The sequence below is a fragment of the Hemiscyllium ocellatum genome, chromosome 1 (genome assembly GCF_020745735.1).
Source record: "Hemiscyllium ocellatum isolate sHemOce1 chromosome 1, sHemOce1.pat.X.cur, whole genome shotgun sequence".
Taxonomy (NCBI): Eukaryota; Metazoa; Chordata; class Chondrichthyes; order Orectolobiformes; family Hemiscylliidae; genus Hemiscyllium; species Hemiscyllium ocellatum.
This window is the reverse complement of record NC_083401.1, coordinates 138,917,410-138,945,120: the sequence shown is the minus strand read 5'-3', so window position 1 is coordinate 138,945,120 and position 27,711 is coordinate 138,917,410. Positions and strand designations below refer to the sequence as shown.

Here is a 27,711-nt window from a genome sequence, read left to right as displayed (position 1 = left end):
CCTTCAATGGGTACAGGGCTCATGAAAATGGAGATCCCAGTCAGTGCCCAGATATCAGGCTGCTCGGTTTAACCGGGCAGGTAGGACAACCTGGCGTTAACCTCTCCTGCCACTGGTAAGGTCTCTGTGGCTGTGGTTGGAGTATTTAGGAATAAAAATTTGTTGGACTAGAAAATCACTAACATGACACCCCTGTTTAAAAAGGGAGTAAGGCAAAAGATAGAAAATTATAGGCCGATTAGCTTGACCTCTGTTGTGGGTAAGATTTGAGTCCATTATGAAGGATAAGATTTCTGAATACTTGGTAGTATATGGTAAATCAAAGTCAGCATGGTTTCATCAAGTGGAGGTCATGCTTGACAAATCTGTTAGAATTCTTTGAGGAAGTAACGAGTAGGTTAGACTAAGGAGTATTGTATGCAGTTCTGGGCCCCATATCTCAGGAAGGATGTACTAGCCCTGGAGTGTTTTCAGAGGTTGGTACGCAGAATGAAAAATTTAACATATGAGGAACATTTGAGGACTCTGTGTCTATACTTGAAGTCTAATTTAAACTTACAGAATACTGAATGGCTTAGACATAGAGTGGTTATTAGGAAGATACTTTTATTGGTAGGAGAGACTAGGAACCAAGGGCACAGCCTTAGAGTAAAGGGAACGGAGATAAGGAGAAACTTCTTCAGCCAGACAGTGGTGAATCTATGGAATTCACTGCCACTGAAGGCTGTGGAGGCCAGGTCATTGAGTATATTTAAGACTGAGGTACATAGGTTCTTGCTTATCGAGGGAATCAAAGGTTACAAGGTGAAAGTGGGAGAATGGGTTTGAGAAACTTACCAACCATGATTGAATGGTGGAGCAGACTCGATGGGCTGAATGGCCTAATTTCTATTCCTGTCACTTATGGTCAGTTGGTTATTGAACTTTTTAATTTACCTGTATTCAATTAGATCATAGTTGATCTGCAACTACTCTGACAATTACAGAAAAGCAGTGCTTTTAATCTGGAATATATAGTCTCAGAAGTTACTGGCTTGTCATTTAGAAGAAAAAAAATATTTGAGCCAATCAGCTGAATGTGGTGTCATTGGCATAAAGGATTTATCAATGTTGGAAGGTGAGTCACATAGCAGAAATACTTACTTTGCAGTAATCTAAAGTAGCAATAAATTCATAGGACCCAAGTGACAACTCTGGCTTGTCATAGTGATCCAATCTTCTACCCATATGGTCCAAATGTTGAAAGTAGAATGGAGGAACTAAGGAGAGAAGAAAAATCCAAAACATTATTAAAGATATTGTCAAAAAGTACAAGAAATTAACATTTCAGTGCCAGATTGCACCTTTACCTTTCAAAATATGTTTTTTTTCTGCAGCTGTAAAGTAAATTTGCTGAGAATTTACAATGATACAGAAAAAAGATAGACAATGATGAACAGTAATTGTTGAAATACAACATTGCATTTTAATTTAAGAGTCCAATGTGCTATCTTTATCAATCCACCTATCCATACACAAGACTTTATGAGGTATTGTTAGAATATGGTATCTCTGATAAATGCAATCCTCTAAGATCCGTATTTGATATGTTCGCACCCACTCCAATAAAAACGATCATATCTCCATTTGGCCCTCTCTGCTCTGGCATTGTTAGTAAACAACAGTAGAATTACTGGAAACATACGGATGAGGAAGGACACCACTTTGACTGGGACAACACTTCCATCTTAGGACAAGCCAAACAAAGACACGCATGAGAATTCCTACAAGCATGGCATTCCAACCAGAACTCTATCAACAAACACATCGAGTTAGACCCCATCTACCACCCCCTGAAAAAAAGGAACAGGAAGTGACTTCATCACCGGAAATAACATCACCACAGGAAATAACATCACCAACCCAAAGAAACCCAAACATATAAATAGAAAGCAGGAATTTTCAGCATTGCTTAGCCTGAGGCCCAGTGAAGATATTACCTAGTAGGGTAACGAAACATCTGGAAATGAACCTTCCAACTCAACAAGCAAACCTACATCCAAAACCTTAACCTGAGCTACAAATCTTAAAACTCGAGAAGACTTCTTAAAAAAACTTAGAGATCCTGAAAGCCCTAGAGGTTTATTACTTGTACCTGTGCAACCGAGTAAATACCATTTGTGATTGCAAGTCTGACCTAAATTAGCCTCAAGTTATATATGACGTGGGTAGCTTTCGGGTATCCCAAGTACAAATTAAATTAAACATCATAAGGAGTTAGTTTTATCTGTAGTTGTGGCGTCAGTAGCAAAGATAAAGCCCAGCAATTATACCGGGTCTGGCAACTTGATTCTGGAAATCAGACACCCCAGTTCTAAAGCCGTCAGAGAGGAAGACCTTAAACAAAACAGCCTCCAGCACCAGGGTGTATCCTCACTCGAGTGAAAATATTATGAGTGCAATTTTGTCATGACTGCGCTGTGCCTTCAACAGATTTGGCATTCCAGGAAACAATTCTTCAACAGAATTCTTCCATTGATACACAGAGGAACCTTGATTATCCGAAGGATATGGGCAGGAAATATTTTGTTCAGTTAATTAAAGTCCGAACAATTGAATGCCAGATAACATAGTTTAGCCACGTATTGGGAACTTGCGATCTTGCTGGATAATCCAAAATTCGGATAACCAAAGGTCGAATAATCGAGGTTCCTGTATACCTATGGCACTACACTAACAGTCCAATCTACTGACTGTGTTAATGACAACATTAAAGAGAGATGTGATTTTATACCATTTCTGACACAAGTCTATGCAATGCAGAACAACACATCATCAGTGGGGTTTAAGATGAACCATAATTGAACTGAGCCATTCCATTTGTCATGTTCAACTATTCAGTAGAAAACAACATAAACTTAACTCCAAGTGTGTGTTGGTATGGGTTTTTTTTAGTAGAAAAGACATCTGACAGCATTGTGTAACCCAGCCTTTTGGGACAGCTCCTTCTTTTATATACTGTACTGTTGGTTACTAACCAGACAAACAGTGGTGGATTGGCAACACCTGCATTCACAAATGGTATTTAATTGGTTGCACAGGTCCAAGTAATAAACATCCAGGACTTTCAGGATCTCAGAAAGTTTTTAAAAAGTCTTTTATAATTCTGCTGTTGCTTACACACAAAATGCAAGAGCAGAGAGGGCTAAACGGAGATATAATATACTCATGAAATAATTAAGTGTTGTGTTCAAGTGAATTGCTAATGATTACTTCCTCTGTTTGAAAGGGAGGAGACGTACGCGGAGAAATTGCTTAAAGCAGTATATTACTAGCGATTTACAGTGTGATTCAAGCAAAATTCATGCCGTTTCAATGGAAAGTTCCTTAAAATATTTGAATCTGAGTTAGCTACGAGGAGAATTCAGGGCAACTGAACATCACTATTTATTTCTTCAGAAAAGCCAACACAAATAAAATGGGTGGAATGGCTTCCCAATGATTAGAGCATCTCCAGGCCTTAGATGAGAGAAACCATGATGCTCAATATATGAAGAACAACAAAGCAGCAACGCACTGATTACCAAGATATATATATATATATATATATACATATATATATATATTTATTGATTTAGGTTTCTGATGCCAACTCTATTATCAAGCAGAGGCCATAAGGAGGGAAGAAAACTTGGAAGGTTTGTTATATTATCAAACATCTGGTAACAATACTCAGAAGAATGGGCCTCCAGATTGTCTTTTTAATGAGGAAAGGAGTTTGGCATAGGGAAAACAAAAAAAAATGAGAGAGTTAAAGAATGATGATAAACATTAATAAATGATAATAATGGTAAAAATTGTTGTAAACCAAGAACAGGAGCTAGAAACAGGCAGAACCATGATTACTGATGTAGCATAGTTAGGGATATGGAGAGGATACTTAAATGGAGATAGATATATCAAAATAACTTGAGTTGGCAGATGTCAACAAGTATGAGAACTGCAAAGAGAACGAAATTGCAGAAAAGTGAGGTAGTTCAAATACCATGAGTAGGAAATCTGCTGGGAAATCTAGATAGTTGCTACCAGATGGTGAAAGAATGATTGGAATAATACAGCAAAATAGTCAATCCACCTCAGTGATACATTCTTTGTCATTTTTCAGTGCATATATATGGGTGCAGCCTCTATATCACCATATAATGACACAACATTGATCACACAAAAATTTTGACATCATTTTATGTTCAATGGCATTGAACAGACAATATATGCCCTAATTTCTGAACATCTTCATTCAAAAGTGATCATTCAGCTATCATTTGTCAACCCAAGTAAGCAAGTAGTAATAAATTCCACTGTTGGTAACCAACTGATTTCAAATGTGGTTACGAAGAGCTCAAACTATATTATTTATGATTAGTCAGTGTAATTGCCTTCAGTCTAGGAAGCAGTCATAGAGTCAAAGAGATGTACAGCATGGAAACAGACCCTTCGGTCCAACCTGTCCATGCCGACCAGATATCCCAACCCAATCTAGTCCCACCTGCCAGCACCCGGCCCATATCCCTCCAAACCCTTCCTATTCATATACCCATCCAAATGCCTTTTAAATGTTGCAGTTGTACCAGCCTCCACCACATCCTCTGGCAGCTCATTCCATACATGTACCACCCTCTGCGTGAAAAGGTTGCCCCTTAGGACTGGATTCCCTGACCCTGAGGAAAAGACTTTGTCTATTTTTAGATTAGATTAGATCAGATTCCCTACAGTGTGGAAACAGGCCCTTTGGTATAACCAGTCCACACCGACCCTCCAAAGAGTAATCCACCCATACCCATTTCCCTAACACTATGAGCAATTTAGCATGGCAATTCACCTGGCCTACACATCTTTGGATTGTGGGAGGAAACCGGAGCACCCAGAGGAAATCCACGCAGGCACAGGGAGAATGTGCAAACTCCACACAGGAATTGAACCTGGGACCCTGGTGCTGTGAGGCAGCAGTGCTAACCACTGTGCCACCGTGCCGCCCATCAATTTATCCTATCCATGCTCCTCATAATTTTGTAAACCTCTATAAGGTCACCCCTCAGCCTCCGACACTCCAGGGAAAACAGCCCCAGCCTGTTCAGCCTCTCTTTATAGCTCAAATCTTCCAACCCTGGCAACATCCTTGTAAATCTTTCATGAACCCTTTCAAGTTTCACATCATCTTTCTGGTAGGAAGGAGACCAGAATTGCACACAATATTCCAACAGTGGCCTAACCAAGGTCCTGTACAGCCACAACATGACCTCCCAACTCCTGTACTCAATACTCCGACCGATGAAGGAAAGTATACCAAACGCCTTCTTCACTATCCTATCTCCCTGCGACTCCACTTTCAAGGAGCTATGAACCTGCATTCCATGGTCTCTTTGTTCAGCAACACTCCCTAGGACCTTACCATTTAGTGTATAAGTCCTGCTAAGATTTGCTTTCACAAAATGCAGCACCTCGCATTTATCTGAATTAAACTCTATCTGCCATTTCTCAGCCTATTGGTGCATCTGGTCCAGATCCTGTTGTCATCGGAGGTAACCCTCTTCGCTGTCCACTCCACCTCCAATTTTGGTGTCATCTGCAAATTTATTAACTATACCTCTTATGCTAGCATCCAAATCATTTTTGTAATTGACAAAAAGTAGAGGACCCAGCACTGATCCTTGTAGCACTCCACTGGTCACAAGGCTCCAGTCTGAAAAACAACCCTCCGCCAACACCATCCTCTGTCTTCTACCTTTGAGCGAGTTCTGTATCCAGATGGTTAGTTCTCCCCTGTATTCCCTGAGATCTAACCTTGCTAATCAGTCTCCCATGGGGAACCTTGTCGAACACCTTACTTAAGTCCATATAGATCTCATTTACTCCTCTGCCCTCATCAATCTTCTTTGTTACTTCTTCAAAAAACTCAATCAAGTTTATGAGACATGATTTCCCATGCACAAAGCCATGTTGACTATCCCAAATCAGTCCTTGCCTTTCCAAATACATGTACATCCTGTCCCTCAGGATTGCCTCCAACAACTTGCCCACCACCGAGGTCAGGCTCAGCGGTCTGTGGTTCCGTGGCTTGTCTTCACCGCCCTTCTTAAACAGTAGTACCACGTTTGCCAACCTCCAGTCTTCCAGCACCTCACCTGTGACTGTCGATGATACAAATATCTCACCAAGAGGCCCAGCAATCACTTCCCTAGTTTCCCACAGAGTTCTCGGGTACACCTGATCAGGTCCTGGGGATTTATCCATCTTTAACCATTTCAAGACATCCAGCAATTCCTCCTCTGTAACCTGGACATTTTGCAAGATGTCACCATCTATTTCCCTATAATCTATATCTTCCATATCCTTTTCCACAGTAAATACTGATGCAAAATATTCATTTAGTATTTCCCCCATTTTCTATGGCTCCAAACAAAGGCTGCCTTGCTGATCTTCTCGGACAACCGACTCAACACGGACGTTTACTATAAACCGACTGACTACCTAGATTACAACTCCTCCCACCCTGCCCCCTGTAAAAATGACATCCCATATTCCCAATTCCTTCACCTCCGCCGCTTCTTCAAAGACCGCAATTTCCCCCCAGACATGGTTGACGATGCTCTCCACTGCATCTCCTTCACTTCCTGCTCCTCCGCCCTTGAATCCCGCCCCTCCAATCTCCACCAGGACAGAACCCCACTGGTCCTTACCTTCCACCCCACCAACCTCCAGATACATCGTATCATCCTTCGTCATTTCCACCACCTCCAAACAGACCCCACCACCAAGGATATATTTCCCTCCCCTCCCCTATCAGCGTTCCCAAAAGACCACTCACTCCGCGACTCACTCGTCAGGTCCACACCCCCCACCAACCCAAACTCCACTCCCATACCTTCCCCTACAACCGCAAGAAATGCAAAACTTGCACCCACACCTCCCCCCTCACTTCCCTCCAAGGCCCCAAGGGATCCTTCCATATCCGTCACAAATTCACCTGCACCTGCACACACATCATTTACTGCACCCGATGTGGCCTCCTCTATATTGGGGAAGCAGGCCGCCTATTTGCGGAACATTTCAGAGAACACCTCTGGGACACCCGCACAAACCAATCCAACCTCCCCGTGGCTGAACACTTTAACTCACCCTCCCACTCCTGCCAAGGACAGGCAGGTCCTTGGCCTCCTCCATCGCCACACCATGGCAACACGACGCCTGGAGGAAGAGCGCCTTATCTTCTGCCTAGGAACACTCCAACCACAAGAGATGAATGCAGATTTTTCCAGCTATTTCATTTCCCCTCCCCCCACCTTATCTCAGTCCCAACCCTTGGACTCAGCACCGCCTTCTTGACCTGCAGTCTTCTTCCCAACCTCTCCTCCCCCACCCCCTCTCTGGCCTATCACCCTCACCTTAACCTCCTTCTACCTATCGCATTCCCAATGTCCCTCCCCCCTACCTTTTATCTTAGCCTGCTTGGCACACCCTCCTCATTCCTGAAGAAGGGCTTATGCCCTAAAACGTCGATTCTACTGCTCCTTTGATACTGCCTGACCTGCTGCGCTTTTCCAGCAACACATTTTTCAGCTCTGATCTTTGAAGGGCCCTATTCTCTCCCTAGTTACCCTTTTGTCCTTAATATATTTGTAAAAATCCTTTGGATTCTCCTTAATTCTAACTGATGTCAAAAACAATCACACGTTCTTTTCTTCATTAATAAGTTATAGTGATCATGACAACATTTGCTTTGATAAAATGATGTACATGATGTCACTTTCTGCCATAAAAGTCCATTAAAATGGCAATTTTGACAAATAAAGTCAAAGTATGTTTTCAGTGTATTTGAAAGTCAACATTTTCTGGTGTGGCCACTGATTATGTACAGTCTGCCAGACTATATGAAGAGGTGAAAGATTGAGTGAAAAACAGTCTTTACATGTTCACAGCAAAGCTTCATTAAATATGAACAAAATCACATCTTCTGTTCAACATAGTCAATCAAGATGCAAGCTAATGTCTAAATAGGTTCAAATGAAAGTTTCACCTCAAATTTCTTCAGGTCTCAGCATGAAGTCTTGTTGCTCTGTTGGCAGCGTGATGCACTGTATGTTAATAAATCAATATCTATTCCACAGTTAGGTTTTCTTGAAAGCGTGCTCTGTGGTCTTACATTCATAGATGATAATAATTTTAGTTTTTAAATCCCATACATAAAGTGTAGCCTGCTGTATAGGCATGCATGTGCAATTATAAAAGAGCAGTAAGATTGTGAGAGGGTTGCTATGTCAAATGTAACAAGTGGGATGAAAGCTGTCTGCAGCTTAAATTCTGTGTACGTACCTACCATGAGGTAGTCTGGCTAGTCTTAAATTGTCAGATTTTCTACTTTCAGATCCTCTGGATGGGAGGAACTGTGCTCATTCTCTACCCTTAATCCTCCTACAGAAAGGGTATGCTAGAGACGCAAAACACACAATCTTCTTTTTCTGTGACTCTTGGAGAAGGACCTTACAATAGCAACCACAGAGCAAGATATTCTGTCTGGACTAGCTCCATCAGTCTTTCACAGGCAGCATGAGATACTTTGGTGATCAAGAGGTTTCAGTGGTCCTGTTATAATCTGTGCATGAGATTAGCAAAACCTCATTCAACACGGAAGTATCCTGTTCCTGTCTTATCTCCATAACCCTTGATTCTACTATCCTTCAAGGGTTATGGAGGTAAGGCAGGAACAGGATACTGATTAAGGATGATCAGCCATGATTATATTGAATGGTGGTGCAGGCTCGAAGGGCAGAGTGGCCTACTCCTGCACCTATTGTCTATTGACCCTGAATCTTTTAAGTAGCAGTTTCAAACATTTAAGAACTGTAGCTGCACACAAGTTTCCAATGTTCATTTGTACAAAACACCCACTAGTTGGCAGCTTGTTATCAAGTGACTAGTTTGGCCACGGCTCAGAGTTCCTGGGAAACTGGCAAACACAAAGTTTGCTGTCCTCCAGGTCATCATCATTTTCACAGCATGAAAAATACACCAGCCCTGAAATTTCACTGCAGTGTTGCAAGGACTCCCAAAGTGTCACATGATCAGCTGAAAATTACAGATCTGTAGCAGCTTCCTACAGCAGTTTAAACACAAGCAAATATTATCATTCATACATGGACTTTATTGAAAACAAAACTCATTAATCCTATTGCAGCATAGCAATGAATAGCAGTCATTAACTGTAGTTACAGTACAACATAAACTGCAGTCATCCTCTGCACACTGACTGCCTAATATTGTATTATTGCTCTAGAATTTGTGGGGAGGCAGCAGGAAGAAAGATTTTAAGATCCAGTGTTAACAAGCTTACTTTATAAGGAAAAGGGTTATTACGATCCAACTGAATAAAATCCAACTAAAGTAAAATGTTCCAGTCAAACAATTCTGGCAATGAACTTGGAAGAAAGCCAACCACTTACTCCCAGCCCACAGACTCGACAGATCTTTCTTTGAACAAATATGGTCTGATTTCAACTAAGGGAATGCAGCAATGTTAGTGTAGAAATTGATGGATAATTTAGCTATGAAATCAAACAAGGCAACTTAAGAAAGTCAGTTCCACGTGCCTGATTAGTTTGTGTAAACCAACCAAAGCAATTTCTTTTCAAGAAAAGACTTCTTAAAATTTGTTTCCAAATATATCAGAATAAGGAGGTTCATGGTAAGCTTTCAGAATGTAAATCTTTGCCTCCTGGGATACATAAACCAATTAAATGTCTTAGAAAAAGAACAGACCCCTGTTGTGTTGCAATTTGAAAGCTAAATGAATAAATACTTAGTTAGGGTTGAAGCATTAAACCTTGAAATATACTATATTATCTTCCCTTGAAGAACATAGGGCTGAATCTTACTTTAGTTTCACTAAGTCAGAGTCATGTTGCATATTTTTGGAGGGATTCTTGTATGAGACCGAGTGTGATTTTTCAGCTTAGCTTACCAAGCTCACCTCATTAATTACCTACCCATACCCTATGGAGCTCTCATGTCTGATTCTAGCCCCATCTACCACACCATTTCCAGAACAACTAGCCACTCACCTGCCAACAAAGTGGGATCCCTTGTGCCTGCTCCATCTTTAAATTCCCGTTGCCCATGCAGACAAGCACCGTCAGTCTGGAGCTGCCTGACACATTTCCTGTTATTTGCCATGGATATGGCAGACAGGGGAAACTGGTGCCCTGGTTTAGCGGCAGGGTCTACAGACCCTGTTGGGTGGGTTGGTGCAAACGGTGGGCTTTCTCTTCCCACATAACCAGTGATGGAGGCCATGACACCAGAACATGCCAGCCTGATTGAAGGTTGCCCATTGGTTTAAAGCAGTCTCAGGAGACCGTGAGGTCTGAAAATGCTGGAGATCAGAGTTGAGTGTGTTGGAAAAGCACAGCAGATCAGGCAGCATCCAAGGAGCAGGAAAGTTGACGTTTTGGGCCGGAGCCCTTCATCAGGAATGTCAGTCTCAATCATCTGGAGGAGTACATAGCACTGTGGGAAGGAGGTCAATGTCCTTCTACACTCTGCCAGTCGAACAGACACTATCTTCTCTCCAATATCTCACAGTCACTTTATCTTTGCTACTTTACTGACCTTCCATGAAGGCTCATACGCCACCCATCCCACTGCTTTTTGCAACATCTTTCCTCACTCACTGTTACCCACTCCAAGTTCTGACACCATTAACTCTGTCAGAACCTCTGCACTGTCTCACTGCTCAAGTCACCTCTTCATCTGCAACAACATAACAGCTGTGCCACTCACTTTCATCTTCTGCAACATCTGCTTCTCTCTTATTCCAGATGGGTAACAGCTTAGATTAGATCAGAAAGGGTCAAGCCTTCAGTGGGCAGCCCAACACTCACCTCTTCATCACTTAAGTGAATATCCGGCAAACCTTTAAAACCTAGGACAGTACAGGCCCTTTCGCCCTGATGGTGTGCTGACCTTTTATCCTACTCTAAGATCAAACTAACCTACATACCCTTCATTTTACTATCATCCATGTGCCTATCCAAGAGTCGCTTAAATGTCCCTAACCTATCTGACACTACTACCACTACTGGTAGAGCATTCCATGCACCCACCACTCTACTCTCCGTGTAAAGAACCTCCCGCTGACATCTCCCTTAAACTTTCCTCCAATCACCTTATAATTTTGTCCCCTTGTGATGACCATTTCTGCTCTGGGGAAAAGTCTCTGACTATCACTCTATCTATGCCACTCACCATCATGTACTCCTCTATCAAGTCCCTTCTTTGCTCCAGTAAGAAAAGCCTTAGCTCCCTCAACCTTTCTTCATAAGACATGCCCTCCAGTCCAGGCAGCATCCTCTTTAAACTCTCTAAAGCTTCCACATCCTTCCTATAATGAGGTGACCTGAACTGAACACAGTGTGGTCTAACCAGGGTTCTATAGAGCTGCAGCCTCGCGGCTCTTAAATTTAATCCCTGTGCTAACCAAAGCCAACACACTGTACACCTTCTTAACAACCCTTTCAATTTGTGTGGCAACTTTGAGGGATTTATGGACATGGACCCCAAGATCCCTCTGTTCCTCCACACCACCAAGAACCCCATCTTTAACCCTGTATTCTGTATTTGATTTGATCTTCCAAAATGAATCACTTCACACTTTTCCAGGTTGAACTCTATCTGCCACTTATCAGACCAGTTCTGCATCCTGTCAATGTCCTGTTGCGACCGACAACAGCCCTCCACACTATCCACCACTCCACCAACCTTCATGTCATCAGCAAACGTACTAACCCACCCTTCTACTTCCTCATCCAAGTCATTTATAAAAGTCACAAAGAGTAGAGGTCCCAGAACAGATCTGTGCAGAACACCACCAGTCAGCGAGCTTTAAACTGAATACTTTCTGACTACGACCACACTCTATCTTCTATGGGCCAGCCAATTCTGTATCCTTACTTTCTGAATGAGCCTATCATGGGGAACCTTATCAAATGCCTTGCTAAAATCCATGTACACTACATCCAATGCTCTACCTTCAATCAATGTGCTTTGTCACATCCTCAAAGAATTCAATAAGGCTTGTGAGGCATGACCTGCCCCTCACAAAACCATGCTGACTACCTTAATTAACCTATAGTTTTCCAAGTAACCATAAATTGTGACTCTCAAAATCCTTTCCGATAACTTGTCCACCGCAAATGTGAGACTGACTGGTCTGTAATTCCCAGGATTATCCCTACTTCCTTTCTTGAATAAGAGAATAACATTTGCCACCCTCCAATCATCTGGCACTACTCTAGTCAACAGTGACGATGCAAAGATCATCACCAAAGATGCTGCGATCTCTTCCCTCACTCCCTGGTAGGGGGACCTACCAGAGGAAAGCCTCAGCGGCCAGGTCTTTGGCACTGAAGCTCAGAAGGGAAGCGGGGAGAATTGGAGAGCAATAGTGATAGGTGATTCAATGGTGAGAGGAACAGATAGGAGATTCTGTGGTTGCAAATGAGACACCCAGATGGTATGTTGCCTCCCAGGGGCCAGAGTCAGGGATGTCTTGGATCGAGTCTATAGGATTCTTAAGGGAGAAGGAGATCAGCCAGAAGTCATGGTACACATCGGTACCAATGACATAATTAGGAAAAGGGATGAGGACCTGAAAAGAGTTAGGTTGGAAGCTAAAAGGCAGGATGAGCACAGCAGTAAGCTCAGGATTGCTACCGATGCTGCGGACTAGTGAGGCTAGGAACAGAGAGCGAGTGCAGATAAGCATGTGGTTGCAGGACTGCCATAGGAGGAAGGGCTTCAGATATGTGGATTACTGGGATACCTTCTGGGAAAGATGGGACCTGGACAAGGAGAACAGGTTGCACCTCGACAGGAGAGGCACCAATATCCTGGACGGGAGATTTGCTAGAGTTCTTCAGGAAGGTTAAACTAGTTTGGCAGGGGTGTGGTGGGAACCGGAGCTAAAGGATCTGAGGATGGTAGCTAGTGAACAGCCAGAATACAGCATGCAGAGAGTCTGTGAGGAGGGATAGACAGTTGTTATGGCAAAATTGCAGTCAATGTGATGAGTTGAAGTGTGTCTATTTTAATGCAAGAAGTGTCAGGAATAATGGTGATGAACTTACAGCATGGGTCAGTACTTAGAACTATGATGTCGTGGCCATTAGAGACTTGGATATCACAGGGGCAGGAATGGTTGTTGGGATGTTCCAGGGATTAGATGTTTTAAAAGGAAAAGAGGGGGACGTAAAAGAGATGGGAAGTGGCTTTGCTAATCAGGGATAGTATTCCAGATGCAGTAAGGGAGGTCATCGAGGAGGGTTTGCTGACAGAGTCAGTATAAGTGGACACCAGAAACAGGAAAAGAGCAGTCACTTTATTGGGATTTTTCTACAGATCCCTCAATAGCAACAGAGACATAGAGGAGCAAATTGAGAGACAGATTTTGGAAAGGTGCCGAAGTAACAGGGTTGCTGTCATGAGTGACTTTAACTTTCATAACATTGATTGGAACCTCCTTAGTCCAAATAGTTTGGATGGAGCAGATTTTGTCAGGTGTGTCCAGGAAAGATTCCTAACTCAATATGTAGATAGGCTAATTAGAGGGGAGGCTAAATTGGATTTGGTGCGTGACAACGAACCAGGCTGATGTCAGATCTTTCGCTGGGAGAGCATTTTGGTGATAGTGATCACAACGCCCTGACCTTTATTATAGTCATGGAGAGGGATAGGGACAGACAGTATGAGAAAGTATTTAGTTGGGGAAGGAGGAATTACAATGCTATTAGGCAGGAACGGGGCACTTACATTTGGAACAGATATTCTCAGGGAAACGCACGACAGAAATGTGGAGGTTGTTTAGGGAGCACTTGCCGATAGTGCTGGATAAGTTTGTCCCACAGAGGCAGGAAAGGGATGGTAGGGGAAGGAACCTTGTGTGACAAGGAATGTGGAACATCCAGTCAAGAGGAAAAGGAAGCTTACTTAGGTTGAGGAGGCAAGAATCAGTCAGGGCTCGAGAGGGTTACAAGTTAGCCAAGAAGGAAATATTCTGATGGGGCCTGCAGGTGTGTTTTAGGAGCCATTCCCCATGGACCTGATATGATAATGCCTTTGAGAGCTGCAAAGAACTTGCTCTAACAAGGGGAAGTTATCAAAAACAATTTACATTTTCTTAATTTACAAGGGAAATAAAAATATCTACTAAACTGGAACAGTCACTGTCTAAACAGATTAACATTATGTCAAGTTTATTCAGCTTTTATAAAGTTTGTGATGTGAAGATTCAATACAGTAAAATAGTAACCTTCATTGATACAACTGCAGAATCCACACTGGTACCTCCGTCCACCTTCAATAAACTGCATCAATGGACACATGTAGGCTTTACATCTGTTGCAGCGAATTGGTCCACTCTCTCCATGGCTTACAACACAGAGTAGTGCCTGTTAAGATGAAAAGCTTTAATAAATGGAAACATGCAAATCAAACAGATATGATTACAAAGAAGAATCTCTCCAGCATATTTCTGTAGAGGAATAATCAATTTATTCTTTATAAGGATTTACCATTTCAGAACATACATTTAAAGGAAATATTACCCTATATGTGGAAATATTTTTCTTCAGATTTATTTTAAACACAACTATTCATTGCAGAAATACACATGTTTAATTGCAGTTTCACATCACATTAAAAGTCAATCCAAGTTTCATAATATTTGTTATTTAGATTTAAGTCACAATATAAAACAGATAGGATCGCATTTGAAGTGTACTACAAAATTCTACGTGCTTACAAACTATTGCTATATCTATGCCACTTTTTTATTTGTTTCTTAACAATCATTCCCTTTCTCCTCTTGATTACATTAACTCTTCACTGTATTCCAGTACTCTGATCCAGTTATCTCGTTATGGCAATTATAGAGTAAGAACCAGACTATTCATCTGCATAGGCTATTACAGGCAACCTAATCCTACCCCTCATCCAATGTCCAAACATACTTAGCTTTGAGCAGAATTTGATAAATAGCGATTATCAATGGACCCAGACCTGAATTTCCACCCCTTCATCTCGTGACACCGAGTGTGGTGAGTTCAATACATAACATGGATTAATCAGGGAGTCTATGCAATTCGACATTTTTACAAAATCTTAGTAAGCTCATCTTTTATTTTAATATAAATATGTATGTAAATTCTCATTTCAATGTACACAAATATATGGAAGTAGTATGGGCAGGAGTATTGTATTAAGCTTCTCAGTTCAGTTCCACCATTCAATATGATCATGGCTGAGCTGTTGCCTCAACCCTACTTTCTAGGTTGACTATTTCCTCTAAACTCTGTTGGGTACAAACTCCTTTCATAATTTAGCATCTTCATAACTCACCTGCTCTAGCAAGGACATCAGTAAAGCTGACGAGGGAAGGAAGTGGGGTGTAACTGAAAAAGAGTCTGTCATGTAAAGGGGCTGAATGGAAAAGGTTCAAAGGAAAGGAAAGATGGGGAATGTAACTTAAAGGTCAGGGCTGTTCGGGACACTGGAAGGTTCTTGGGAAATGAAGGGAGAAATCTGGAATGCAGAGGGAAAAGGCGCAATTAGAGGTAAAGGCAGAGGGACAAGAAGGGTAAGTGTTACATGTTTAAGGGTAGAAAATACAATGGGGATAGTTTGGTGAGCTGGGAAGTGTGCAAAAGTAGGGCAGGAGTTGGGGATTTGGATGGAAGTGGAATCACTGGGAAGTACAGTAGTTTCGAGAGAGTGAAAAGAACAACTAATAGTTATGGGAGAGATTCACGAGTAAAGGACAAAGTTGTCTCCACTCATGGCGAAGGGTAGGTGATGCTACAGGGCACCTGTAGAGTGCCACAAGATGACAATCCCTGGTTATCTGGCTACCACTCCTCCTTCTCTATGCTTAATCACACCTTCCTCACTCTTCAAGGCAATCCAGCACCTGGAGAGAGTTCAAGATTCATCACCTCCTTTCACCTGACCAATGAATGCATGTATCCAATGCTCAAGTGATGGAGTGATAGATACTGGTTGTTCTGTTGGATCTGCTTCATCACAGCAGCTTCTCCCATGGAGGTAGCCATACACACTCAGTTTAGAGCCATGGTATCAACCAGAATTTGGGCATACTTCTCTGGTCTTCACTCTCTGTGCACGATCTTTGGCACCTCTGCTTGATGTTCTGCTGTTCATTTCTGCATCTCAATCAACTCACAAATATGGAGTCTCGAGGCTTATAATCTACACTGGCCCCAGGAAAAGCCTGTTCTGCTGGACTCCTCCAAGTGTCAGAGACACTTCTTCCTCCTGTCAGTATGGAACTATGTCAGGGCTATATTCACTTGTTACGACACTGTAATTTTAAAAAGGTTATTTTGTCCTTGATTTTTTTTCAAGTGAGGTCATAAAAGCAGAGGTGCTAATTTCTGATGAAGGGTGTTTGCCCAAAACATCGATTTTCCTGCTCCTTGGATGCTGCCTGACCTGCCGTGCTTTTCTAGCATCACTCTAACCTTGACCACCATATCTGGGCAAGAGCCGAGCTTAACAACGGCAGCATAGTGGCCAGTTATCCCAGTTCAGGTCTTTTCTAGTTTGGTTTAGCTGCAACAGTGAGAAGCTGCTTGCAGTGGAGAAAGGTTCAAGCTTTAGCAGATGGTTCCTGACTGGCTTTCTCTCAGAAAGCTCTCCTGCCTGTATGAACTGGTGTTCGAATTTACCTTTTGCCAAGGGGCGTGTTTATGGGATGTTATGGGAATTGGAACATCTCCTTAGTTAAGTGTGGTGTCAAGGTGGTTGAGTTTTCAAATAGTTAATTTACCCGAAATTCTGTTTTCTTTTATTTGTGTTTCAACTGTAATGTTTAAACAAATTCTGTTTTACTTAAAGCAGAGTGGTTTAACCAGCTGCATCACTCCTGGAATATCCACTTCACATCTACCTTTAAAATAAGAAGAGTTAGGGTCTGGGTGGCCTTCTTAAAAGATTTTGAGGGTGTTTGGCCAGGTCCATAACACAACCTCAAGCCTCCTCTAGATGACCCACTGAAATTAATGCCTCTGCTAGAGGAGGATAGGAGAAACAATGCATCCATTGAGTTTCATGGCTATCTGTCCTCAAAGATGTGCCATAGTGTGTTGATAGAGATGGGGCTGGGAGCTGGGCTTCTTCTTGTTTTGATCCTGACTTAGGAGTAGGATCCTGAAGATGCATAGAAAAACATGAAGATCTGTTGTGAGCCTGACCCAAGATTTCATTAAGACATTGGAGCTTGATGTGCATTCAGGTGTAGCCACTTGGAGGCCTTCTCAATAGATGGCTGGAGATACCCAACCTCTCATTCATCAGAGGCACATTGTCCTTGCTCTCCTACCAGTCTGGTGGCTTGCTCTTCAAAAGGGATAGCAGCCTATGTTGGGTGATTCCTCACCACCATACCTGTCTGTGCATATTTGTTATTGTGCAATTCTTTCTGCAGAAGGAAAGCAGCATTATGAGCCATTGGTGTGAGAATGAGCACTTTCCTGCATTAAGACATGTCAATCCTCAGAGGTGTAATTGTCCATGTGCATTCCTAGTCCAAGGGGGTCAATTTAGCTCACAAATTGTTTGTTTGTGAAACAATGTGGGTCCAATCCCCACACTAGCTGAGGTTACAAAGAGATCAAAGAACAATACAGCGCAGGAACAGGCCCTTCAGCCGTCCAAGCCTGCGCCGATCCAGATCCTCTATCTAAAACTGCTGCCTATTTTCTAAGCATCAGTTTTCTAAAGATTTGCTCTCTGCCCATTCATGTATCTGTCTAGGCACATCTTAAATGATGCTATCATTCCTGCTCCTACCATCTCCACTGGCAACGTATTCCAGGCAACCACCACTCTCTGCTTAAAAAGCTTTACACTTATACCTCCCCTAAACATTTCCCCCTCACTATGAACTTGTAACCCCGAGTAATTGAGTCCTCCACTCTGGGAAAAATTTTGTTGCTATCCACCCTGTCTACACCACTCATGATTTTGTAGGCCTCAATTAGGTACACCCCCCTCCCCACCCCCCCAATCGCCTTCTTTCCAATGAAAACAATCCTAATCTACTCAACATCTCCTCATAGCTAGCAGCCTTCATACCAGGCAATATCCTGGTGAAACTCCTCTGCACCCTCTCCAAATCATTTATGTATATCACAAACAACAGTGGTCCCAGCACTGATCCCTGTGGGACACCACTGGTCACAGTTCTCCATTTTGAGAAGCTCCCTTCCACAACTACTCTCTGTCTCCTGTTGCCCAACTAATTCCCTATCCATCTAGCTAGAACACTCTGGACCCCTTGCGACTGCACCTTCTTCATCAGCCAACCATGGGGAAGCCTTACTAAAGTCCATGTATATGACATCTACATCTTTTCCCTTATCAATCACTTTTGTCACCTCTTCAAAGAATTTTATTAGATTTGTAATACATGACTTCCCCTGCACAAAATCATGCTGCCTCTCACTATTTCTTTCAAATGGGTACATGTCCTATCCCTTAGTATCTTCTCCAGTAGCTTTCCTAACACTGACATCAGGCTCACAGGTCTGTAATTACCTGGATTATTCCTGCTACCTTTCTTAAACAAGGGACAACATTCGCAATTCTCCAGTCCTCTGGGACCTCTCCAGTTTTCAATGATGCTGCAAAGATATCTGTTAAAGCCTCCACTATTTCCTCTTTCACTTCCCTCAGTAACCTGGGATAGATCCCATCCGGACCTGGGGACTTGTCCACCTTAATGTCTTATAGAATACACAACACTTCCTCCCTCCTTATGCCAACTTGACCTAGAGTAATCACACATCTATCACTAACCTCAACATCTGTCATGTCTCTCTCCCTGGTGAATACTGATGCAAAGTACTCATTAAGAATCTCACCCATTTTCTCTGATTCCACGCATATCTTTCATCCTTTCCCTTGTTACCCACTTGCTCCTTATATACGAATAAAAGGCTTTGGCATTTTCCTTATCCCAGCTAGCTAAGGATATTTCATGACCTCTTCTAGCCATCTTAATTCCTCGCTTCAGATTCCTGATATTCTTCCAAAGAATATCGGTCCTACATTTCCAATATTCTTCCAAAGCTTCATCTGACTTCAGTCACTTAGACCTTATGTACGCATCCTTTTTCCTATTAGCTAGTCTCACAATTTCACCTGTCATCCACAGTTCCCTAATCTTGCCATTTCTATCCATCATTTTCACAGGAATTCATCTCTCCTGAACTCTAATGAACCTCCCTTTAAAAGCCTTCTACATATACAATGTGAATTTCCCTTTAAATAGCTGCTCCCAATATATATTCCTCAGCTCCTGCCGAATTTTGCTATAGTTGGCCTTCCCCCAGCACTCTTCCTTTTGGCCCACTCTCATCTTTGTCCATGACTATCCTAAAACTTATCGAATTGTGATCACTATTCTCAAGTAATCCCCCACTGAAACCACAAACACCTGGCTGGGTTCACTTCCTACCACCAGGTCCAGGATGGCCCTGTCACGAGTTGGACTACTTTACTTACATACTGTTCTATACATCCCTCCTGGATGTTCCTTACAATTTCTGCTCCATCCACACCTCTAATACTAAGTGAATCCCAGTCAATGTTGGAAAATTAAAAATCTCCGATCACCACCACCTTGTTGCTCCTCAATCTTTCTATGATCGTTCTATACATTTGTACCTCTATCTCACGTTTGCTATTGGGAGGACTGTCGTACAATCCCAACATTGTTACCATACTCTTCCTATTTCTGAGCTCTGCCCATATTGCCTCACTGCTAGAGTCTTCCATAGTGTCCTCCTTCAGCACAGCTGTAGTACCTTCTTTAACCAGTAATGCAACTCCTCCATCTCTTTCACCTCCCTCTCTGTCCTGCTTGAAGCATCAATACCCTGAGACATTTACAATAGACAATAGATGCAGGAGTGGGCCAAACTGCCCTTCAAGCCTGCACCACCATTCATTATGATCATGGCTGATCATCTTCAACCATTATCTCCATAACCCTTGATTCCACTATCCTTGAGAGCTCTATCCAACTCTTTCTTAAACGAATTCAGAGACTGGGCCTCCACCTCTTCTGGGGCAGAGCATTCCACACAGCCACCACTCTCTGGGTGAAGAAGTTTCTCCTCATCTCTATCCTAATTGGCCTACCCCTTATTTTTAAGCTGTGTCCTCAGGACTCACCCATCAGCGGAAACATGTTTCCTGCCTCCAGAGTGTCCAATTCTTTAATAATCTTATACGTCTCAATCAGATCTCCTCTCAGTCTTCTAAAATCAAGGGTGTACAAGCCCAGTCACTCCAATCTTTCAACATAAGATAGTCCCGCCATTCCAGAAATTGACCTTGTGAGCTTATGCTGCACTCCTTCAATAGCCAGAAAAGTTTTTCCTCAAATTTGGAGTCCAGAACTGCACACAATATTCCAGGTGCAGTCTCACCAGGACCCTGTACAGCTGCTGAAGAACTTCTTTGCTTCTATACTCAATCCCTCTTGTTATGAAGGCCAGCATGCTATTAGCTTTTTCACTACCTGCTGTACCTGCATGCTGGCCTTCATTGACTGGTGTACAAGAACACCCAGATCTCTTTGTACTGCCCCTTTACCTAACTTGACTCCATTTAGGTAGTAATCTGCCTTCCTGTTCTGGTCACCAACGTGGATAACCACACATTTATCCACATTAAACTGCATCTGTCATGCATCTGTCCACTCACTAACCTGTCCAGGTCACCCTGTAATCTCCTAACGTCCTCCTCACATTTCACCCTGCCACCCAGCTTTGTATCATCAGCAAATTTGATAATGTTACTGTTGATACCATCTTCTATATCATTAATATATATTGTAAAAAGTTGCGGTCCCAGCACTGATCCCTGCGGTACCCCACTGGTCACCGCCTGCCATTCTGAAAGGGAGCCGTTTATCACTACTCATTGTTCCCTGTCAGCCAACCAATTTTCAATCCAAGTCAGTACTTTGCCCCAATACCATGCGCCCTAATTTTGCTCACTAACCTCCTATGTGGGACTTTATCAAAGGCTTTTTGAAAGTCCAGGTATACTACATCCACTGGATCTCCCTTGTCCATCTTCAGAGTTACATCCTCAAAAAATTCCAGAAGATTAGTCAAGCATGATTTTCCCTTCATAAATCCATGCTGACTCTGACCTATCCTGTTACTGCTATCCAGATGTGTCGTAATTTCATCCTTTATAATTGACTCCAGCATCTTTCCCACCACTGAGGTAAGACTAACTGGTCTATAATTTCCTGCTTTCTCTCTCGCTCCTTTCTTAAAAAGTGGTACAACATTATCCACCCTCCAATCTGCAGGAACTGATCCTGAATCTATTGAACTCTGGAAAATAATCACCAATGCATCCACGATTTCTAGAGCCACCTCCTTCAGTACCCTGGGATGTAGACCATCAAGCCCCACAGACTTATCAGCCTTCAGACCTAACACCTCTCCAACACCAATTCCTGACAAATATAAATTCCCTTCAGTTCATGTCCTTCAGTCACTGTTACCTCTGGGAGATTGCTTGAGTCTTCCCCAGTGAACACAGATCTGAAGTACCAATTCAACTCTTCTGCCATTTCTTTGTTCCCTGTAATATATTCCCCTGTTTCTGTCTTCAAAGGCCCAGTTTTAGCCTTAACCATTTTTTTCCCCTTTCACGTACCTAAAAAACTTTTACTATCCTCGTTTATATTTTTGGCCAGTTTAACTTCGTACCTCATTTTTTCGCTTTGTATTTTCTTCTTAGTAATCCTCTGTTGTTCTTTAAAAGCTTCCCAGTCCACCTTTTTCCCACTCATCTTTGCTAGGTTATACTTTTTCTCTTTTGACTTTATATGTTTCTTAACTTCCCTCGTCAGCCACGGCCACCCCTGCCTCCTCATAGGATCTTTCTTCCTTTTTGGAATGAACTGATATTGCATCTTCTGCATTATACCCAGAAATAGTTGTCAATCATGCCCTTCCCTCAACCAAGTCTCCGTAATAGCAACAATATCAGACTCAGACTCTCATGTACTAATCCAAGCCCTAAGGTCATCGGCCTTATCTACAATACTGCTTGCATTAAAACAAATGCACCTCAGATTACCAGTCCCTTTGTGTTCATCTGGCACTTCCTGCCTACTCTTCCCCTTACTCAGTTACTTCATTATCTTGTTCCTTACAAGCTTTAATTACTACCTCCTTCTTGGCCACTAACCTCATTTGGTTCCTATCCCCCACCACATTAATTTAAACCCTCCCAAAAGCATCAACAAAAGCACTCCCAAGGACATTGGTTCCAGTTCAGCCCAGGTGTAGACACACAATTTGCAATAGTTCCATCTCCCCCAGAACTGGTCCCAATATCCCAACAATCTGAATTCCTCCCTCCTGCACCATCTCTCAAGCCATGCATTCATCCTGAATATTCTATCATTTCTATTTTAACACTGGTAGCAATCTTGAGACTATTATCTCTGAAGTCCTACATTTTAAACTTGGTTCCTAACTCTCTAAATTCTTCCTGTAGGACCTCATCCCATTTTTTTACCTGTATCATTGGTGCCTATATGTATCACAACAACTGGCTATTAACCCTCATCATTGAGAGTTTTCTGCAGTCAATCTGAGACATCCCTGACCTGTGCACCTGGGAAACAACATACCATTCGGGAGTCTCGTTTTCGACCACAAAAATGCCTATCTACCACCATGAAGGATCAACCTCCCCTCAGGATGAATCACCACCAGTCAGCTTTCTCTAATGAGAGGGCAGACCCATGGTTTGGTAAGACTATGGCAACTTAACTAGTTTAAAGAAAATGTGGCATATGGGAAATTAGGAGTTAAGGGTTCTGATTGAAAGGTGGTTTAGCATCGTCAAAGAAAGAGAGTTGATGCAAATCCGTAAAGCATAATATGATGTCAATGCTTAAGTATCTGTGAGGTGCTCATCTTGAAGCTATATTTTGTGATGTTGTCCTTGTTTCACGTGCCATTTTCCTAGTTGAAATGAATGGTCACTGGTGGAGCATGAGTTTCTGAATGTTATAGCAGCTTTGATATTTTATGTGCTTTTATCTGTCAGATATATAAGAGGCAGTAACACTGGTACAAGTGGTGCTGCACTGGTAGCCGGAAGGAAGTAACTGGTAGTGATTGTACATGAGCTGACTGATGGGAGATGTTTGGCATTCAAAATTGTGTAACCATCACGTGCAGTGGTAAACTCAGAATGTTAGCTCACACGCATGAAAGCTTGAAGCATTGAGTAGAGAGTGGCACTCACCCTGGCAGAGTGCAGATAATTATCTGATTGAATAAATGGGGCCAGTCTCATGAGAGCTGACTACTGCAAGTACCTCTGTCCACACTGCCTTCATTAACCAGGAAGTGCTGCTTTTCCAAGGAAAAAGATCTTCCTTCTCTCCTGGGAACTGTCACACACTTTTTGCCTGATCTCTGACATCTCCAGCATGTGTGGGGGCGATGAGTAAAGGTTAAGTGATGCTCGTGGGTTGCAGTTAAGTGAAATACCATCTGCATACCTTATAAAATTGATGCCCAGAAGTTGGAGGCTGGAAGGTCCCAGCAGGAGGTAAAAGTGTAATGGCCTGCCCATCCATAAATTTAGCATTTTCACTCAAGAAAACATTGAAGAGGATGTTTCTATCATATGACAGAAAACCTGTGCTATCCCCAGGTCCACCTCCACAATTAGTCTCAAAAGAACCAGATTTTCCCAAAGGTTAAACTAAGCTTCAAAAATTTATAATTCCATTATTTTAAACTGACAAACAAAACACTTTCACAACAGAATATTTTACTTTATCAATTGATATTTAGTTTGTCACAGAACATTTACAATGAGTGTATCGTGCATTGCTGTTTATAAGCAGAGATTGAAGCCAAATTAATGCAGGAAGCAACAATATCTAGCAGTCAAATCCTTCATTGCTTTTATTTTTGAGAAGAACATGACACCAGCATCAGCAGGGTCATGGTCAGGCTGTGGACTGGATGATTCACTAAGCTGCAGTGATCAAAAACATATGGTGGTGACAGTGGGAATAGGGTTCTACTGAAAAGGCAAATTCTCCTCTCTTATCTTCCCTCCCCCACCAACATTACTGTGAACAACTGGTGTGGTCTGTTCACCCAACAGCTCTTTTAATGCTGGACAGTTGGGAAAAGAAGACAACTTACTTTGAATAGAAGTCAATCTAACAAACATTTAATTCTATCAGTTCACTACTCAAATGGCAAAATGTGGCAAAAATAATCAGGACTATGCAGGCATCAAAGGTTCTGAGAACTGATAATCAGTAAGAAAGGTGAACTCTGTTGCACACCTTACAGATGCTGCTTGACTTGCTGATTATTTTCTACAAGTTTCTTTTTAAACTTTGCAAGTACATGGCAAGACCAGCTGAAGGGGATAGTGAGGACTGCAGATGCTGGAAAGTCAGAATCAATAAAATGTGGAACTGGAAATAGCACATCTGAAGAGTCATTTTGTGGCTAATACTAAATTAGATACTGCAATGTATCGAGGGCATGTTAAAGCAGTCACTTTTATTTCAGGCATTCCAGACAAGCATTTGGGTCAGCATTTGAAGAGTTGCCTTCATAGAACCTTAAAGAGGCCTAAGTGATTCCCTGTTGCTGGCAGACAGGTAGCTGTCAATGCCCACCAGCAACACCTCCTGATCCTGTCTTCATGAAATTGCTCAGAGGCCAGCAATGGGCAGGAGACAGGCACACAGGCCAATAACAGGATTGTTTGCCTCCTATCCCACCTGTGTAGTCAAATAAATGTTCAGTCCCTCAAATTTCAAATGGAATTGAAGAATGATTATGACGCAAGAGATAATTTGTCCTATCAAGCCTGTGAAATTCACCTTGTGTCATTCCTTTGCCTTTCTCCATAGCCCTATAAGTTTTTTCATTCACATTCAATTCCCTTCTAATGATTTCAACTGACCCTGCCACCACCACAACTGCCACTTGGGCAGTATATTCCAGACCCTAAACATTTGATGCGTGAATATTTTTGTCTTCAACCCACCATTAATTCTTTTCACAATTATCTACAATTTTGTACCCTCTGGTTCTCAATCCATCTATTAATGCAAAGAGGTTCTCTCTATCTACTCCTAAAGAGTAATATTCAGAACTAAACATAGTATGCCAGTTGAGGTTGCATGAGTGTTTTATAGAGGCTTAATATGTTGTTATTCCTTCTTACTGTGCTAAGGTTACTTGGCTTTGATGAAATAGTTGGATGTAGGAGCAATTCCAGAACACTAATCCAACAACACCTCATACATGTTATTAAAGATCAAATGTGTACTTTGCTCTCTTATTTAAAGGAATCATGAGAATAGATTTTGACTTTGTTCTATAGTGCAAAATAATTGAGAGGGATCATCAGAGAAGATATCAAACTGCTACGTCTATGCACCATTGTTATTCTAAATCTGCTTTCCCTTTATCAAGTGAGTTGTCATATTGCTTTAACTAATGACTAAATGGTATTGTTTACTGCTACCTCAAATACCATTCATATAGGAATTTGTTGAGCAGGATTACATTTCAACAGTGGAAGTTACGTTTCCTGGTTATTGATAAAGTCCTGTGTGAACACAGAGTATTCAAACCTTCTATATTATTGCTACATGTGACTATTATCATTAGTCTATAGGGACATTTTCACTGGAGCACGTATCACCACGGAAGGACATTTATATATATTGTTATCAAGTAAAAAACAAATAAAGAGTACATCAAAGAGAGACTAACAAATCAATCTTTTCTTTCATTCCTGTAATAGGCTGAGAATCATGTCAGGAGCTCTGAATCAGATGCAGAGATAACAACAAAATTGTGCCATTTTCTTCAGAGTGCATTAGAATTAAACAACCTGTCAAGTTTCCATTATATCCTTGATCTTGTAGGAGGTAAAAGCAATGACTGCAGATGCTGGAAACCAGATTCTGGATTAGTGGTGCTGGAAGAGCACAGCAGTTCAGGCAGCATCCAAGGTGCAGCGAAATCGACGTTTCGGGCAAAAGCCCTTCATCAGGAATAATGGCAGTGAGCCTGAAGCATGGAGAGATAAGCAAGAGGAGGGTGGGGGTGGGGAGACAGTAGCATAGAGTACAATGGGTGAGTGGGGGAGGAGGTGAAGGTGATAGGTCAGGGAGGAGAGGGTGGAGTGGATAGGTGGAAAAGGAGCTAGGCAGGTCGGACAAGTCCGGACAAGTCATGGGGACAGTGCTGAGCTGGAAGTTCGAAACTAGGATGAGGTGGGGGAAGGGGAAATGAGGAAGCTGTTGAACTCCACATCTTCCGCATGAACGCCTCATCTTCCGCCTCGGAACACTTGAACCCCAGGGCATCAATGTGGACTTCAACAGTTTCCTCATTTCCCCTTCCCCCACTTCACCCTAGTTCCAAACTTCTAGCTCAGCACTGTCCCCATGACTTGTCCGGACTTGTCCGACCTGCCTAGCTCCTTTTCCACCTATCCACTCCACCCTCTCCTCCCTGACCTATCACCTTCATCCCCTCCCCCACTCACCCATTGTACTCTATGCTACTCTCTCTCCACCCCCACCTTTCTTTAGCTTATCTCTCCATGCTTCCAGCTCACTGCCTTTATTCCTGATGAAGGGCTTTTGCCCGAAACGTCGATTTTGCTGCTCCTTGGATGCGGCCTGAACTGCTGTGCTCTTCCAGCACCACTGATCCAGAATCTTGTAGGAGGAGATCTCATCCTTACCATCAACCAACTGAGTTGCTTGCTTTCAGGTAGAATGCTCAATATTCACTTGTATGAGTGCACTGAAATGACTGGGATTGATTGATCCCAGATTTTTAAGTGGATGTTATTTTTAACTCTTTTAGAATATATTGATAAGAAAATACTTTCTTGGAAGTTATTTTATAAATTCTAGTACCTTCCCCTTTATTTCTCTGTGATTTTCTTAAGATGAGACTAATTTATTTCTTACATTCCATTTTTTCCCCCGATAGGGAAAACAACTATTTTTAAACTAGTTCTCAAAGTAAGTGAGCAACAGTACCAAATAAATTAATACTGAAATGTTAACTTTGATTTTCTACAAGCTACATCCTGCAATTGGGCTAAATATCTTTCATTACCACTGGATGAATGAGATGGGACACACATGGTCATTGATGGGATGGTGCTGCATTTGGTATGCACAGAGGTTTGTGGTAGAGATCAAGTTTTAGGACAGGGTACATAGAAATGGAACAGCATGAATTAGCCTTAGAACAATGACAAGGAATGCTTCATGCCAAATATTTAAAGTAAACTCAAAAAAACCGGAGTTCTTAAAGGAACACCACTTCTCTCTGCCCATCCTTTTCTTTCTGACTATGCTGAACAGCACATAGCAATATGCCCTCTAACAACTGCACTGTGGTTGGTTTACAGCCTGTGTACATATTGTACATGTATCATTCATGTCCTTTCTTGCAAATGGCACCTCACAATAGTTAAAAATGTTTATGTAGAATTTTCTTCAACTATAGCCTAACACTTGGGCACATTGTACTTATTGCTGTACGTTTA

At 42.1% G+C, this 27,711-nt stretch overlaps 1 protein-coding gene across 1 annotated transcript in view; it reads right to left on the bottom strand.

Moving 5' to 3' along the window:
• The window catches only part of LOC132816624 (protein transport protein Sec24D-like), a 202,212-nt gene that overhangs the window by 86,353 nt on the left and 88,148 nt on the right, over positions 1-27,711 (bottom strand). Inside the window, exons 9-10 of the mRNA XM_060826441.1 lie at positions 14,339-14,477; positions 1,144-1,259 (exon numbers count right to left, since the gene is read on the bottom strand). Of these exons, the coding sequence (XP_060682424.1) occupies positions 1,144-1,259; positions 14,339-14,477 (255 nt within the window). The remainder of the gene's footprint in view (positions 1-1,143; positions 1,260-14,338; positions 14,478-27,711) is intronic.